Source organism: Brassica rapa, chromosome A06 (genome assembly GCF_000309985.2).
Source record: "Brassica rapa cultivar Chiifu-401-42 chromosome A06, CAAS_Brap_v3.01, whole genome shotgun sequence".
NCBI classification, from domain to species: domain Eukaryota; kingdom Viridiplantae; phylum Streptophyta; class Magnoliopsida; order Brassicales; family Brassicaceae; genus Brassica; species Brassica rapa.
This window is the reverse complement of record NC_024800.2, coordinates 11,347,249-11,363,514: the sequence shown is the minus strand read 5'-3', so window position 1 is coordinate 11,363,514 and position 16,266 is coordinate 11,347,249. Positions and strand designations below refer to the sequence as shown.

General features: G+C 39.1%; 3 protein-coding genes across 9 annotated transcripts; all 3 read right to left on the bottom strand.

The window, feature by feature from the left end:
* Positions 1 to 3,897: 3,897 nt before the first annotated feature.
* On the bottom strand, positions 3,898 to 8,123 carry LOC103873260 (putative receptor-like protein kinase At3g47110). 7 transcript variants are annotated; one of them, XM_033272695.1, is made up of 4 exons: positions 7,880 to 8,123; positions 7,426 to 7,556; positions 4,540 to 7,182; positions 3,898 to 4,467 (listed from the first exon to the last, which is right to left on the bottom strand). In XM_033272695.1, the coding sequence occupies exons 2-4, from the start codon at positions 7,463 to 7,465 to the stop codon at positions 4,079 to 4,081; spliced, it is 3,072 nt and encodes a 1,023-aa protein (XP_033128586.1). In that variant the 5' UTR covers positions 7,466 to 7,556; positions 7,880 to 8,123; the 3' UTR covers positions 3,898 to 4,078. The 7 variants fall into 7 exon arrangements, with proteins under 7 accessions (XP_033128586.1, XP_033128587.1, XP_033128589.1 ...); XM_033272696.1 differs by having other exon boundaries at positions 4,540 to 7,161; XM_033272698.1 differs by having other exon boundaries at positions 4,540 to 6,701; positions 6,955 to 7,556; positions 7,880 to 7,991.
* On the bottom strand, positions 8,026 to 9,384 carry LOC103873259 (zinc finger CCCH domain-containing protein 42). The gene is made up of 4 exons (XM_009151679.3): positions 9,138 to 9,384; positions 8,956 to 9,065; positions 8,693 to 8,880; positions 8,026 to 8,590 (listed from the first exon to the last, which is right to left on the bottom strand). The coding sequence occupies exons 1-4, from the start codon at positions 9,308 to 9,310 to the stop codon at positions 8,180 to 8,182; spliced, it is 882 nt and encodes a 293-aa protein (XP_009149927.1). The 5' UTR covers positions 9,311 to 9,384; the 3' UTR covers positions 8,026 to 8,179.
* Positions 9,385 to 10,808: 1,424 nt separating this feature from the next.
* LOC103873258 (E3 ubiquitin-protein ligase AIRP2) lies at positions 10,809 to 12,790 on the bottom strand. The gene is made up of 5 exons (XM_009151678.3): positions 12,442 to 12,790; positions 11,692 to 11,842; positions 11,546 to 11,612; positions 11,255 to 11,477; positions 10,809 to 11,176 (listed from the first exon to the last, which is right to left on the bottom strand). Exons 1-5 carry the CDS (start codon positions 12,507 to 12,509, stop codon positions 10,960 to 10,962), a joined length of 726 nt encoding a protein of 241 aa, XP_009149926.1. The 5' UTR covers positions 12,510 to 12,790; the 3' UTR covers positions 10,809 to 10,959.
* Between the last annotated feature and the right edge of the window lie 3,476 nt (positions 12,791 to 16,266).

Here is a 16,266-nt window from a genome sequence, read left to right as displayed (position 1 = left end):
AGCCCCGAGTTGTTGGACCCCTTTTGTGAAATCTTGTAACCATCTCTGAAGCTAGAAGAACATTTTCGCACAGGTACCGACCCTTTATAAATCCCACTTGATTATTTTGTACCACTTCTGGCACAAAGACCTTGAGGCGCCTTTTTAACAGTCTGGCAATAACCTTATAGACTGTCGAGCAGCAAGAAACCGGTCTAAATTTAGAAAGCTCATCTGCACCAGTGACTTTGGGAATCAAAGCAACCGTTGTAGCATTGAACTTCCTAAGTAATCTCCCAGAGGTAAAGAACTCTTTCACTGCCTGAGTTGCTTCATCACCGACAATCTCCCAGGCTTCAAGGAAAAATTCCGCTGGAAAACCATCGGGGCCTGGAGCCTTACACTTAGGCATTTTGAAGAATACTGCCTTTATCTCCTGTTCAGATGGGATTCGAGTAAGCTCTGTAGCCAGAGAGGTAGAACACCTGAACGGATGGATTTCCCTAATCTCCTCCACTGTCATCGGGACTATTCCCCTACTTTCTGAGCCTAGTAGGTTCTTGAAATACGCCACTGCCATTCCCTTGATCTGTTGCTGATTATAGATTCTCAGACCAGTGGAATCTCTTATATATCGAATAGCATTCCAAGACTGATTGGCCATGACTACACGGTGGAAGAATTTAGTGTTGGAGTCTCCTTCTCTCAGCCATCGTATCCTCGACTTAAGCTTGAAGAAGTTCTCTTGAGCAGATGCAAAGAAAGCCCATGTATCCCTAGCAATGGATTCCTCCGTTACTAAAGCTTCCGTTGGGGTTGTCATTAGCGTAGATTAAATTCTTTCCAACTCCTCCAATGCTGTCTTTGTTCTCTGCTGAATGTTACTGAACCCCTCCCTATTCAGCCTCTTGCAACACTCCTTGGCTTTCTTCAGCCTCTGACCTAGAGTAAAAAGTTTTGAGCCAATACCCACTGATTCGCTCCAAGCCGACCGGAGACTAGGAATGTAATCAAAGTGAGTGGATATAAAGGAGAAGTATTTGAAGCTTTTCTTTCCTGATTGGGTCACCGGAGAGAAGGATATCAAACAAGAAGAGTGATCTGAATCACCTGGAGGATCAAAGGTTGCCAAAGACTCTGGGAACTGAGAACTCCAAGCCGGGTTGACCACAGCTCTATCAAGCTTCCTCAATATGGGATCCTCTGGTCTACAGTTCGTCCACGTAAAATAGGTACCCCTGCAGCTAAGGTCTGTGAGGTCGTTCGTATCCAAAAAGGATCTTAGATCCTCCATTCCTCTTATTGGGGCTTCATACGATTGGATCGAATAGTGCTCACTGCAGTTCAAGATCTGGTTGAAGTCTCCTACCATCAACCAAGCAGAGTTGTGAAGAGGAGAGGAAGAATTAAGTTCCGACATCTCACGCCACAAGTCCCTTCTCTGAATCTCCGTATTGAACCCATAAACAAACGCTACCGTAATAGAGATACCAGTAGCCGGATCAAATACTCCACATAAGATAAACTGAGCAGACTTCTTATATACAACTACTGATATTGTTGGATCCCACACCACCCAGATCCTACCCAATTCAGCATGCGAGTAATTATTTTCCCAACTCCAACCAGGGAAGGCTGAAGTTATTATTCCTGGAGTGTTCTCCTCTAAGACCCTCGTCTCCAAAATACTTCCAATGAGCGGTCTATTATTATTGATCCATGATTTTACGAAAGATTGTCGAGCATTGCTATTAAAACCTCTAACATTCCATGAAAATATCTTCATATGTACAAGAAAAGGTAGATTTCGAGCTTAGTACCGACGGGGTTTCCTCCCCAAGGACTTACCCCGGATCGAGGAAAACATCTGAGAAACTGTCTGCGAAGGAAGAGATTGAGAGGACTTAGCCTCCAATCGCTTTAATTTTTTTTTCCTTTTTTACCGCTGCAGGAGAGGGTTGGAAGGGAATCTCTCCTTCCTCCAACTCGACCCCAACATTGTCTGGTATAGGCTCCAAATCTTTCTCAGTCTGTGGGAGCATAGTATCATCATGAGACAGCGGCCCAACCCCCTGAGGCGGAGGGGCTTGACGATGAATACGCAGCTTCTTGTTCCTATCCAAACGATGGGTCAGGAGCCTGAGTGCTGGTTTTCCTGTGAAGGGGGGAAAACCAGAAGATCGAGATTGATGATTCAAGACAGCCGAGCGCTCCATAGGGACAAGGCCATCCTCAGAGATTAGTTTCTCTGTATTAGCTAGTTCTAATCCTTGCTGAACTTCTGAGGCAGTAGTACTAGCTTCAACTACTCTACCTGAGCCTATCTCGACCCTCCCTTTGGAGCTGGATTCATCTGGATTTAGATATGTATCCTCCACTGTTACTTGAGTTGCTGCCCTTGAGACCCGCGGAAGATCTTGGTTCTGCTTAAAGTTTTTCCTCTGAATCGGAATGGTACAATACTTGAGCATGTGGCCAAATTTTCCACAGTTGCAACATTTCGGAGGAAGACGTGGGTATTCAACATTCACACGAACTGAGAATCCTTGAGTATCCCTTACAATTACTGCTAAAGGTGGAAGGCTCTCCAGCTTAATTTCCACCTTCACCTTAGTATCTCCGAAATGAAAGGGTTCCAGTCTAGAGTTTTCAGTGTGTAATGGTTCTCCAATCCCGCTAGCAATGACACTGATACCGTCCAACGAGTAGAGCTGAGGAGGAACACTTTTCAGGACAGCCCAAGTTGGTGCGGTTACCAGCTCTTGCATCTCAAGGGAGGCATCGGCTGACCACGGAACGGCCGTCATAGCGCAGTTATCGACCTGCCAGTAGCCAACATCCAATACCCATTGACGAGTCGCCACCGACGGGATGAACACCAAGCAAGCTGTCTGCGAAAGAGCATGAATCAATATATTCCCATGTTTTCCCCACACTGGATTGAGGTCATTATAGATCTTGGTAGGAGTTGGGCATCTCCCATGGAAGTGAGCTATGATGTGGTCCTTCCACGATTTAGAAGCCTGGAGGACGACTGAGTCCGGAGCAATTATCACGGGAATCCCATCTACCTCTGACGAAGGAGACGGAATTTTCCTGAGGTTCCTTAAGGAGTTCTTGAATCTCTGAGCATAAGATGGAGTTTCCACTGATGGAATCGACGGCGGAATGGAGGATCGAGCTAAAGGAGGAGGTGAATGGATCGAAGGATGGGGCTCATCCGAGGGAGGGGGCGAGTCCGATTCGTCTGGCGGATCTGGCGTAGGGCTTTCAGGTGGCTTTGGCGATGACATCGCGAAGAGGAGAGGAAGAAAAGAGGGGGAGAGGAAGTTCTCAATCAACGGCGTGAGGCCGTCGACGGCGGGGCAAACCCTAGAAAAATCGCCCTTTTTGCACTAGGAGAGAGAATAGAGGGGTTACTTTTTAAGAAACATGGCGGTTGCTTGATGTTTACCCTCTTTTCTAACCAGGGATATGCGAGGATGAGAGAGATATTAGGGCTGTTCGTTTGGTTGCCGCAGGTACCGGCGGCAGCGGCAACGTCAACATTCTGCCTCAACTCTTGTTCGTTTCGTTGACGCAGAAAGCTGCGTCTGACGCCGCATCCGAACGCTTCGTCCTGCGGCGCGGTCGCGATATAATCTGCGGCAGCGTCAGCGAAACGAACAACAACTGTCTTGATGCTGCCGCCGCCGCTGACACTGACGCTGCCGCTGAAGCCAAAACCTACGGCAACCAAATGAACAAGGCTATTGGAGAAACAGACTCAGTCGGCATTCAGCAAAATTTGCTGTTCTAATGAGAGAAAACAGATATTTAGCATATGCCAAGACTGCTGTTTTCTAGAAATTATGATGTAAAATGGTGTAATTGATTGATGAAGTCTCATTGCACACAACCAGGAAAAGTACAGTAATCAACTAGTCAAAATATTTACAAGATCATCGCAAATTCATACAAACAAGACAAACGTATACGTATTGAACATATATTACAGGCTCCCCATATATGTACGTACATACTTGTGTGTGATAAACATGTTTAAGTTTATTGCTGTATACGTTTACCTATATCTTTTCGCCTTTAACAATCTCTCGCACTACAACTCGGGTGAAAAGATAAATGCCTTACCGTCTTCAGAAAACGTGTCTCTGATAGAGACCAGCTTTCTTAAGGCCTCAGCCATCGATATCCGGTTCACCGGTGATTCTTCTGAACACCTGACTCCCACCTGATACACAAGCTGGGACAAGCATTCCACCATTTCGACTCCAAGAACCGGATCATATGCACCACAGAGAACAGATTGGTCTGTTATATCTACTGCTCTTCGTTCCTGCAATAATGCTGATTTGGTAAAGCCATGGAGAGTTAAACCGTCCACGAATAACTCATCCGTGGGCCTTTTTCCTGTAAACATTTCCAACAGGAGGATTCCAAAGCTGTACACATCTCCCACTATCGATGGATGACCTCCCATTCCATATTCTACAAGTTCAATAATTAACTACAATGAGATCAAATGATATCACGTTGTTTTAATCTTAAGTACAAACATACCTGGTGCTGCATATCCGATGGTCCCACGAACAGCCGTCGAGCTGAACATCATATGAAACGATTCACGATCGAATTTCAGGAGGAGTCGGGCCAAACCAAAGTCACTTACATGAGCAGTTAAATCTTCATCTAGAAGAATATTGCTTGGCTTAAGATCACAGTGGGCTACTGGAAACTGAGAATAAGTATGAAGATAAACCAGAGCCGAAGCAACATCTATAGCAATGCTGAGTCTTTCCAAAAGGGTCAGGGTTCTTCTCGATGGACCGTCAGATTCTTCCGGGTGCAGCCACATGTCCAAGTTTCCATTAGCCATGAACTCATAAACTAGAGCTCTGAAACCATTTCCTTCAGAATCCACACTCGAACAGACAGTAACCAACTTCACAAGGTTGCGATGCCTCACACATCCTAGTGCTTCACATTCAGCCATGAAGCTCTTTGCAGCTCCACGTTTGCTGAGATTCAAAACTTTTATGGCAACGATCTTGTTCTTGGACCCAAGAAATCCTTTATACACAGCCCCAAAGTTACCAGACCCAATCAAATTGCTGGAAGAGAAGCCACCGGTTATCTTGTAAAGCTCATCGTAACTTATCTTTTCATAAAATGACTTCACAGGGGAGAGAGACCGATCATTCTCATTGTTGTTACCCCTGACGTTCTTCATCCTCTGTTTGTACCGGCATATATAAAACACAGACAGAGACAACAGCAAAAGAGATGCTATACCTGAACTGACACAAATGGCGATTATCTTTTTGACTGACGACGAATGCTTTCCTGGTAATTCTACAGAGCACGGCTCAAGCAGTAATGATGGGATGCCTCCACAGAGGTTTATGTTGCCAACGATCGACATTGCACTGGTATTACTAAATATTCCTTCTGTTGGCACAGCTCCTTCCAAGTTGTTCATAGAGAGATTCAGATTCTGTAGCTTCGAAAAGTTTGCCAAATATTCAGGTATCGTGCCAGAGAGATTGTTCTTGGACAGATCAAGGAACCTGAGGCCAGTCAACCTTCTCATATCTGGAATAGAACCAACAAATGAATTACCTTGCAGCCAAAGATATTCTAGTGAGAGACAATTCCCCAAGGAGCGTGGAATCTGTCCTGACAGTTTGTTGTACGAAACGTCTAGACCAAGCAGAAACTTAAGGTTTCCAACGTCTTCTCTCAAAGGGCCAACTAACGAGTTAAAAGAGACATTTAAGATGATGAGAGACGGAAGCTCCATAAGCTCATGGGGTATGCTGCCATTCAACTTGTTAGTCCCGAGGTTCAGGTCTAGAAGGTAGCTGCAGCGTCCAAGACTTGAAGGGATGCTTCCTTCAAAAGTGTTGTTTATCAGATAGAGGTACGTTAGCCAAGTGATATTGCCCAAGGAAGATGGTATCTCTCCAGACAGTTGATTCGAATAGAGCAAGACTTTTCTCAATTCAGAAAGTTCTCCGAAGGAGGGAGGGAGTTTGCCTGTCAGCAGATTTTCTCCCATGTCTAACGCTTGAAGGCGTACTAAATTCGCAATGCCATGAGGAATACTTCCAGATATGAAATTGATGCCAAGGGAGAGCTCGGTTAACTGGGTGGAGAGATTGGCGATGGACATAGGCAGCTGCCCGCCGAGTTTGTTCATGCCAACATTCAAGTACTGCAACCGAGTGCAGTTAGTCATTGCACCAAGAAAATCAAGATCACCGGAAGAGTAGCTTCCCAGAGAGTTGTTATTAAGGCCTAGCCTTAATAAATTCCGAAGTCTCCCAAAACTCAATGGTATCTTTCCGGTGAGATGGTTAGATGGAATGTCAAGCTGTTGAAGATTTGAAATATTGGAAAGTGACTCCGGAATAGAACCGGTGAAATTATTTATCCCCATGTATAGTATTTGAAGGTTAGGGAGAAGAGAACCAAAGTCAAGGCTAAGGGAGCCGGCGAAACTGTTGCTGGTGATAGACAGGAATACTAGAGAGGACATATTGTAAATTGGAAGAGGGAACACACCTGTAAACTTGTTCAATGCTATTCGGAAGAACACCATCTGTTTCAGTCTGGCTATGCTCCCTGGAATCTCTCCATCCATTTGGTTATATATGATGTCGAGCATCTGGAGTGATGTCAGGTTTCCCAATGAGGCAGGGAACTTCCCTGTTAGATTGTTTCTACCAAGAGACAGAAGGACAAGCTTAGACAAGGAACCAAACTCAGAAGGCACGCCTTGTTCAAGATGATTTGATGATAAATCAAGGGACGAGAGGCTAGAACAGTTAGAAAGAACAACCGGGATAGCCCCACCAAGAAGATTATTGCTCATGTTGAAATATTGAAGCCTGAACAAGTTTCCAACCTCAAGAGGGATGGCACCACGGAAAAAGTTGTCTGCAAGATTCAGTGATCTTAGAAATGAGAGGTTACCGACAAAGGGAGAGACAACACCAGTTAGCTTCAGTCCTCCTAGGTCCACTCCGATTACTCTTCTGTGTTTTGAGCCGCACCTGACTCCAGCCCACATACATAGAGGCAGGGAGTCATTCCACGAGTCCAACACGACTCTACTTGTTTCTGAAACTTGTGACTTGAACTCTAGCAATGCTTGTTTATCAGTCTTCTCCGTCAATCTGACTGTTTGAGCACAGAGCATATCTATATGTTCAAATGGCACAATGACAAGGAAAGCAGATACAAGAATCAGCCTCATGACCGTAAATGTAAAACCCATGGGGAGTAAAAAAGATTTTCTCCTTTCAGAACCAGGATGATTGTTAACTGAGATTGTAAGCAAAGAAAAAGCATTCGCATATGGATCCCTATGCAATTATGAGGAATATATATATAGCATAAATAGCTTTCAGAAACTGGCAGATAGAGTGAGGATATTCTACATACACCATGGGCCATGGGTAGGCAGATTATTCTCAACGCTCATTGGCTTTGACCCTCAAAGAAAAATAGAGCTATGACTTTTTCTCTGGCTAATTGATTAACTACTTCATTTCGTCAAAGTCAACGGTCAGGCTCTGATCAGATATAGAGAAAACTCGATTAATTAACACTAGTAAAAACGACCAGCCTTATAAAATATAGCCGACGAATGTTTGTCAAGTTCTTAGCAATGACCACCACATCAATGATTTTACTTTTCACCAACTTGCTTATTGTTTTCAGTAAACACAATAAAAATCAATAGCTTAATCACAGTTTATTCAAAGAAATCTTAATCACACCTAGCAGGCTAGCAGAAGAAAACAATAAATATCACTATCTAATACATTAATTCATATTTCATAAAATTTTCTTTGTAGACCAAGTCAATAAGAATTAGGACGAATAAGCGATTTACCTCGCTAATTTGGTTAATGACAGGAACATCAAGAGTTGCATAAATCCATATGTTACAAGGAAAGCCAGAGTCATTCGTTCCTGTGGAAGACATGAGTCTGTAAACACAGGTCACTAAAGCCACTAACAACAATAGCGAAGTGCAAGTGAACCATAAACGACTTCATTCACTCCAAACAGTTAAGTAATCAACAAGTCTAGGGTGTCACAACAAACATAGAATGAATGACGGTAAAAGGACGAAGCAGTTTAATATAACCAACTCTCTTGTAAAGAACAACACATCTCATTGTACATCCCTTTAGCGACGGCGAGCATCCCTGCTCGAATAATCACTATCTTTCCCCGATTGCCGACTTGAACCTTCTCCTTCCCTGTCGTTATAATCCCTTCTAGATCTTTCCTTCGATTTCTCCATATCATGTGTTCTGGATCTCTTGTCGTCCCTTGCATAATCATTTTCAGCATCGTGTCTTGAATATTGCGAATCATCAAGACGTCCTGATATCTTTTGTTCCCTCCTATCGTAAGAATCTCTAGACCTTGGCTCCCTGTCCACTCTATCTCTTTCTCCACGACCCTTTCCTCTGTAATTCGGATCAGGTTGGAAGTCTCCTCGATGGCCACCACCCTTGTTGGGACCATTAAACTTGTCATGATCCCACTTGGCGCTTCTATCCTCTTCATGACCCCAACCAGTATTTGCAGCTCTCTGTCCATAACAAAAGAGTGAAAGAAAACAAAATGTGAATAACAAGAAAGTTCATCCGTGTTCAAAAGCATATTGTATATCTGAGGGTGAATGTAAACTTACTTTCTCGTCGTGGGAGAATTTACAAGAATCACCACGAGTACAGTCTCCTCTCTGAAAAGCTCTGCAGACACCACGTGCCTCTCTGTTGTGCTGTCGCGTGTCTTCGTCTTCCTCCTCTCGCTTAGTGTATTTGCTACAATGGTCCACCTTGATGGTCCTCCCCAAGACCTGAGCTCCATTCAGATTATCTGCAATTTCAAAATCACAGTGTAAGTAGAATTAGAAACCAGTGTACAAGAATTAATTAAAGGGAGAGAACGAACCAACAGCGAGAATGGTGCTTCTTTGATCCTCATAAGCAAGAAAAGCAAAACCCTTTGATTTTCCAGTGCCCTTGTCTCTGATAAGATTGACATCAACGACTTCACCATATCTACAAATCCACAAGAAATACAAACTCATCAAAACCAAAACCTACGAAGATTCTGAATCAGGAAGCACTTACTGTGCGAAGACGGCGAGGAGATCACCCTCTGTGAGATCGAAAGCTAAGCCTCCGGCGTAGATATAAGCAGAGTTTTTGTACTTGGAATGCCACGAGGCCTCTTCCGAGATCCCTAGATCTGATTCCTTGGCGTTTATAGCCTGTGTCCACTTTATCTGCGTCAATGGATTCATCCTCCAGAATGAGAGAAACAAACCCTAAGCTGAGTTAGTTAGTTGGAAAGAGGGATTACCTGAGCGGGTCGGGTTTTATAATCAACTGACCCGTACTGGGCCCCAAATTGTTTTATCTGGGCCGAGAGGAGTCTCTATAAAGGAACATTCCCAAATTCCAATAGGTTAAGGTGGGTTTTTTTCTCAAGTTATGGGAGCAGGAGCACAAGAGTTGCGCTATTGGGAGGAGGTTGGAGACATGTTATGTGCGTTGCATGCATGTCCACACAGGTCTCATACCTAGTCACCAGGGTCGTTTTAGATTGTGGGTTGTGGAAGATGCTGAGAAAGAGGAATGGTCTTTGCATACGTTTCTTTTGCCTGAATACATTTTCCACTCGTCTTGACTTGAAGGTCATTGATACATCTCTTTTAGATTTGTCTGGTTCCAACCAAACTGTCTGGTACTCCCTTTCGGCTTTTCTATTACAGCTTAGAAAAGAAAAGCATGAGAAATCTCACAATTGAAGAACCATTTGTGTGACCGTTTCAGATCTTTATGAACTTTTGAAGTTAGTTTAGGGCCTTTTTCTTTTATATATGGATTCTCATACCTTTTCAAATGTATTTTGAAATTAGCTGGTAAGTTTATTGGGTCTTGTTCTCGTTTGGTTATGACCAATATCTTTTTAGGGCATGACTGGTTCAAACGCAGCGGTTGCAGTTGCGGTTGCGAAATTTGTGGATGCGGGCGATTGCGGTTTCTAGCGGTCTTAAGAGATTTGTACGACTGGTACTGTGGTTAGAAATTGGTGCGTTTGCGGATGACTTATAATTGATTAACTACTAAATACGGTAACAGTCAAATAATAAATTAACAATATTTATATTTAATATAATTATAAAATATCAAAAATCATAAAATTATAATAAATATAAAATTTATATTTAGAAAGTTATAATTTTAATTTTTGAAAATTTATTAAAATTGTTTTTATTATAAAATTTTATAATATTAATTAAAATATAATAGATATATTTTAATATTTTCATAATTTCAATTTTAAATTTTTTATTAAATATTTTTACTTTTGTATATATATTGTTTTGAAAAAAAGAAAAAAGTTTTACCTTCCCGCAACCGCAAACGCTAACTGGAACCAGCTTTTGAATTTATGAGATTCGGAGCGGTTTGAAGCGGTTTAGAGTGATTGTTGCAAACCGCCGACAACTGCTACCAACTACGCCCCCTTAAGATGTGTGTTTCTCGTCCTTCTGTTTTTTTTTCTCGCTTTTCATATCATGTATGTGTTGTAGCTGATGATCAAGCTAAACCGGATCAATTAATTACAAATATAACTCCCAGAGAAGATAACAGAGTGTGGATTAGTTGTGTGATTGAAAGCGCCATTCCACAAAGAAAAGGTTTAGAGTCATGATGAATGTACACAACAGAAATAACACAGTTTGGGAACCAAAAGCCAAATGCACATTTAAAAAAACAAAACAGAAAAGCAAGTAGATATGGACTTCCCCAAGAGAATGGTTACTATATATATATTATTACTTACTAGTTACTACTACTCTAAAACATTATATACATTCATATAAAAGTTTACCAGAACCGGTTTTGGCTTTTATATAAAAGCTCTTCTTCCTCTTCTTATTATTCACTTGACATGGCAATCATAAGGAGAAGCAGCAAACACTTGATCTGGAACCACTAGAGTTAGCTTCTCTATGTACACAAACAGCCTCTTCTTATTCTCCCTCTCCACCGTATGGAGACTGACCGTATCTGATCTCTCCATCAACATCCACAAGTCTCCTGAGTTTACTCTCTTCAGACTGTCCCTGCAGAAAGGGCATGACTCTGACCTCCCATGCCTGCAACAAAAAACACCTTGTTATAATGATTGAACCCTGCAGAGAAGAAACTCACTCAATAAAGAATGGCCTCCTTACCAGTCACGGTAACACTTGATGCATAAAGAATGTGTACAATTGGGTAGAACAACCATGCTGTTCATCTCCATACATATACCGCACTCTTCGTCTCTCTCCGAGAGCTTTACTCTTTCGATCTCCTCTTTGTTTCTGTACCGTACTTTGCATACCTCTTTCTGTTTGCGGTCATCGATGTCTGTGATACCTCTTTCTAGTTGCAACAGCGAGGGAAATATCACAGCTGTTTCACAATAAGGGAAAACCCATAAGCATCATCAAACTAACTTGTTACACTTGAATAAACATTACCATAGAAATCTTTAATACTGGTTTTTCTCTCGTAAACCGACATTGTGGTCTTCCCATCCGCATAGGTCTGATGCAGTTGAAAGGATTTACTCAAACAATCACTCTAGAGAAGAAGGAAAGGAAGAGAGAAATGGTAAAGAATGTACCATGTAAATGAGAACTCTGAGCAAACCGAGTGCACCGGCAAGGTGGCAATCAGTCCATTGGACGAGAAAGAGTAAAAACTGAGCTGCCGGGTTGTAGGATAGCCTCATCTGAACACGAGCTCCATCCTTCTCCCGAGGATAATCCAAAGCACTGTTTATTCATTCAGAAGAAAAAAGAAACAGTGACATTATGCATAAGCACCATCACATAACAAACCTGACTTGATGAAAACCACACGCTTAACTCAAGTATTGATCGGATCAAACATCAGAGCTCAGATGTGACCAAATAGAAGACATAGCAGCTTTATCATAGCAACACACTAAAACAACTCAAACACATTTTCAGCTCAGATGAGGAAAGAAACTTTTAGCTCAGTTAGACAAAAGCCAAAGACTTTGTCCAACTTGGAGGGTCAACACTCGTATTGTTTTTAGACAAGACTCCCAAAAAGAATGACTTCATTATCCAATTTCGTTGAATTACATCACTGATATGGGTTGTTAACTTATCCTTACTTCTTATTATATCTTTACTGTTTGGGACCCAGATTAAACCCTAATTCGACTACAAAACAAGCCGTACCATCTCCGAGCTCCTCTGTACGAACACAGAAGAATAATTTCAGACAAAAAAAAATCAAAGAAACAAAACTTGAAAGCTCAGCGTGATAAAGATAAAGATTTTCACAGCAATAAAAAAAAATCAACACTTTGGATGGCGAAAGCAAAGAAATTAAGAGGGCTTACACAGTGTTAGCGTGTTGGATATCAGCTTCGAGAGCTTTCAGAGAATCCTTGAACGACACTCTTGCCATGGAACGTCAATTTCCAGCGAGAAGAAGAAGAAGATCAGAAGCAAAGAAAAGTTTGATGCTTTTTCCTTTTTAGAAGAGAAGATATTTCCACACCCCAATTCGATGATCGATACAGAAGGAAGATGGTTTTTTTTGGTAAATATGTAATTCTAGATAACCCTCTTTTGTGCTTTCGGTTTCGATTCTCGAAGAATCTTTATCAAGAAAAGACGCGGAGTGGGCTTCCTGATTGTCCCTTTTGCTCTCGTTCGGCTATGATAGTGAGAGACAAAAAAATCTAATCTTTTTTAATTACGGCTATGATCCTCTGTTTTTGGCGTGCCTATACGTTTTGAGTGGAATGCAATTGTGTTTTGAAACGTGGAAGGATAAGGCTAAATATCTGCTGATTGATTTAAGGCTTAAAATATCGTTTGTTATCCATTTAATTATGAAAAGTCAATACCACTTGTAGTTTATAGTACAACAATAAATAATTGCATCGCCATTACTACCAAACAGATTGGGTAAAGACAAGGAAACAGATTAGTACATACAAAATAATAGAAAACTACAGCTTGGCCCGCAGATTTGATACTTACATTAACATTTTTATGATGACGACTTATTTCCCCCTCGTAACTATCATATAGCACTATATCTCCACCAAACTATCACCCAATGCTAAATCTCTCCGAATTGAAAGTTGTGAATTTATTTCTCCCCGAAATAAAAATTGTAAATTTATTTATCCATGAATCGATAGTTCAAAACATATTTACCCATAAACCATGATTTTAGTTGGTTAATTGCTAACCAAATAATTTTTAACCAGTTAAACCAAAATAAAATCTAATTTTAAATAAAACCAGACCCATAAACAATCCGACCCGTTTTTTTTTCACCTTCTTCACCCGACTCATTTTTTTTTAATTCTCTTCAGCAACTTGCTGAAAATGTCAATCAGCAACGAGAGAGAGAGTAACTATAAGCTTTCTTTGTTAGATCAATCCCAGATTCCGACAATCTCGTTAATAATCGTTTTACCTCCTCGAGACTTGTTTCTCTTCTTCCTTCTTCGTCGGCGGCAATGAGCTTCAGTAGCTGCTCCGGCGACATGTGAGCATCACCCTCCGTGTATTTCTCAAAATTTTATTTGACGTTATCGACCAGAACAGACGTCATTGACGGGACCAGGCTCTTTTACTCTGAACTTCCTTTTGAAGACCAGACACATCTCTCTGTTTCTCTATGTATTTGTTTATTAAAGAAGCTTCAAATTATATTATATCTTGTGCAGAGCACATATATATATATATATAGATATATATATACAGAGAGTTAAATGAATTATTGAGAGCAATGATAGAGTGAATTAAGGGATTGCAATCGATACTTGACTTATTTGATTGTGTCATTTATATGTCTTGTGAATTCTATGAAGAAGTAGAAAAAATAATTAAAAAAACCTGACAAACGGGTGAAGAAGATGAAAAAAACGGGTCGGATTGTTTATGGGTCTGGTTTTATTTAAAAATTGGATTTTATTTTGGTTTAACTGGTTAAAAATGATTTGGTTAGCAATTAACCAACTAAAACCATGGTTTATGGGTAAATATGTTTAGAACTATCGATTCATGGATAAATAAATTTACAATTTTTATTTCGGAGAGAAATAAATTCAAACTTTCAATTCGGAGAGATTTAGCAATAGATGATAGTTTGGTGGAGATATAGTGCTATATGATAGTTATGAGGGGGAAATAGGTCGTCATCCCTAAACTGTTTAATGATACTTTTAAGTATATAAGTTATTTAGATATTTTTAGCTTCATACAAACTTACCCGAATCCGTAAGAATCCAAATAGAACCATGTTTAGAAATTTATAATAACCGGACATAGTTTAATTTTAAAATCGAAAAACTCAATTTCAGCAAAAATTGATATGTATCTGAACGCATACATGGATGCTCATGTCTAACTGATTATGTAAAAAATTAAAACAATTTTTATTAACAGATTTGAATTCTTATCACTAATGAAGCAATTTCATTTCAACACGTGAAATTATTATGGTTAATACGAAAAATAAATGACATCAAATTATTATGGTAAATACAATTAATAAAAGTAGTTTGGAAGAGTGAAAAATTAATGTAAAAATGTAATAAAACACTTAAATGCAGTGTTTTGAAAACCGGACCGGTCGGTCAGACCGTGACTCGGCCTTCTAACCGGTTCCGGATTGTACTAAAAACCGGATTTAAAGTAAAGCAGCAAACCTGGTCAAAAACCGGTGAAACTCGGTAAAATCGGTGATCCGGTTCAATATTGAAACTCGGTTTTCTCAAATTCAAGTAAAAAATATTAAAAATTTGCATTTGTTTAAAAAAATTCATAAAAATTCATATTTTTAAAATATCTATCTAAATTAATTATTTTTCATTATATTTCATTTTACTTTTTAAAGTTTCAGATTTTTCATATTATTTTTAGATTCTAACAATGATATAAAATTTTATAAAACAGAATTTTATAATTATACATATATATAGTTACTTAATTTAAAATTAAATTAAAATTTTAAACCCAGTTGAACCGGTCCGACCAATGACCTAGCTATGCTGCCGAGTCAATGCCCCGTCCGGTTTTCAAAACATTGCTTAAATGAAAACAATAAATGAATTGTTTATAATTAGTCAAAAAGAGAATGAAAATTTGTAAGAATCGACTTCAAAATAGGCAAGTATTATTTTAAACTTTAGTTTTAATAGAACAGATTGTGTTAGTTGATTGATATCATTTTTATTATGGTTATTGCGTTGCAATAAAAGTATTTTGGGAATGGTATTCAGTAAAGGAAACTATGGAATCATAATTATATATAGAATATATATTATATATATTATATATATACTATTAAAGCAGAATCCTATTGTCTTTTTTACCTTAGCCTGTCTTTTTATTTACTAACTTTACATGTTTTATTAAAGGCAATCAAGTAATATTAATAACACATCTATATTGGGTCATTTATTTTAGATCCAGCCCACATCAGATCTCTCTTGCGCCATTTGAGCTGATTAAGAAACCAGATCTAATTCTCATATTTTGTTTCTTTGGTCTATTGAGTCTAAATTCAAATAATTTTTTTAAAACTATTCTTAATTATTATATTTTTTCGTTTCTTAATAAAATTTAAGCATTCATAAAAAAAAAATTCATTGAAAAGTATAAATCTTTATTAAAAATATATAATTTTTTATTAAAATATTAACCACATAATAAAATTAATTTATCAGAGTTATACCAACTTAATTCGTTAAAGAAATAAAGTTTAATTTTTTAAACATAAATAGTCATTTAAAATGAAATACGATAAATAAAGATAAAAAGTTTAAGTCTTTTATAAAATAAAACACAAATATATGAAAATATGACATTTACTAAATATTTGTCAATTAAAAATAAAATAAATAAATCCGCGCTTTGAAAGCGCGGGTCAAAATCTAGTTAATTTCAAAACTTTCTAAACACAATAATAAGATTGTGTTAGTTACTTGATATTTTGTTTGTTATTTATTTGCGTTGAAATAGGAATATTTTTTGGAATATTATTGAGTTAAGGAAAAAAAATTATTAGTATTGATTAGTTGTTTTAGGCCAATAGCATGAAATGGTAATTATTTCGAAAAAATTAGGGTTAAATACAAAATGTACTTCACTTTTAATAGTTTAGATTTTGCTATTAATTATTTCAGTAAGGTGTATCTTGT

Bases quoted from the DNA above. Each gene is read 5' to 3' on its own strand.
- LOC103873258 (XM_009151678.3), bottom strand. From the start codon at position 12,509: ATGGCAAGAGTGTCGTTCAAGGATTCTCTGAAAGCTCTCGAAGCTGAT. The intron at 11,478-11,545 runs GTAATGTTTATT...ATTGTGAAACAG, and splicing joins CAGTATTAAAGATTTCTATG to CTGTGATATTTCCCTCGCTG. The intron at 11,177-11,254 runs GTAAGGAGGCCA...TTTTTGTTGCAG, and splicing joins ATCAAGTGTTACCGTGACTG to GCATGGGAGGTCAGAGTCAT.
- LOC103873259 (XM_009151679.3), bottom strand. From the start codon at position 9,310: ATGAATCCATTGACGCAGATAAAGTGGACACAGGCTATAAACGCCAAG. The intron at 9,066-9,137 runs GTAAGTGCTTCC...GTGGATTTGTAG, and splicing joins CTCCTCGCCGTCTTCGCACA to ATATGGTGAAGTCGTTGATG. The intron at 8,881-8,955 runs GTTCGTTCTCTC...TTGAAATTGCAG, and splicing joins AAGCACCATTCTCGCTGTTG to ATAATCTGAATGGAGCTCAG.
- LOC103873260 (XM_018652596.2), bottom strand. From the start codon at position 7,258: ATGGGTTTTACATTTACGGTCATGAGGCTGATTCTTGTATCTGCTTTC. The intron at 4,468-4,539 runs GTATGTTTGTAC...TTGAACTTGTAG, and splicing joins CATCGGATATGCAGCACCAG to AATATGGAATGGGAGGTCAT.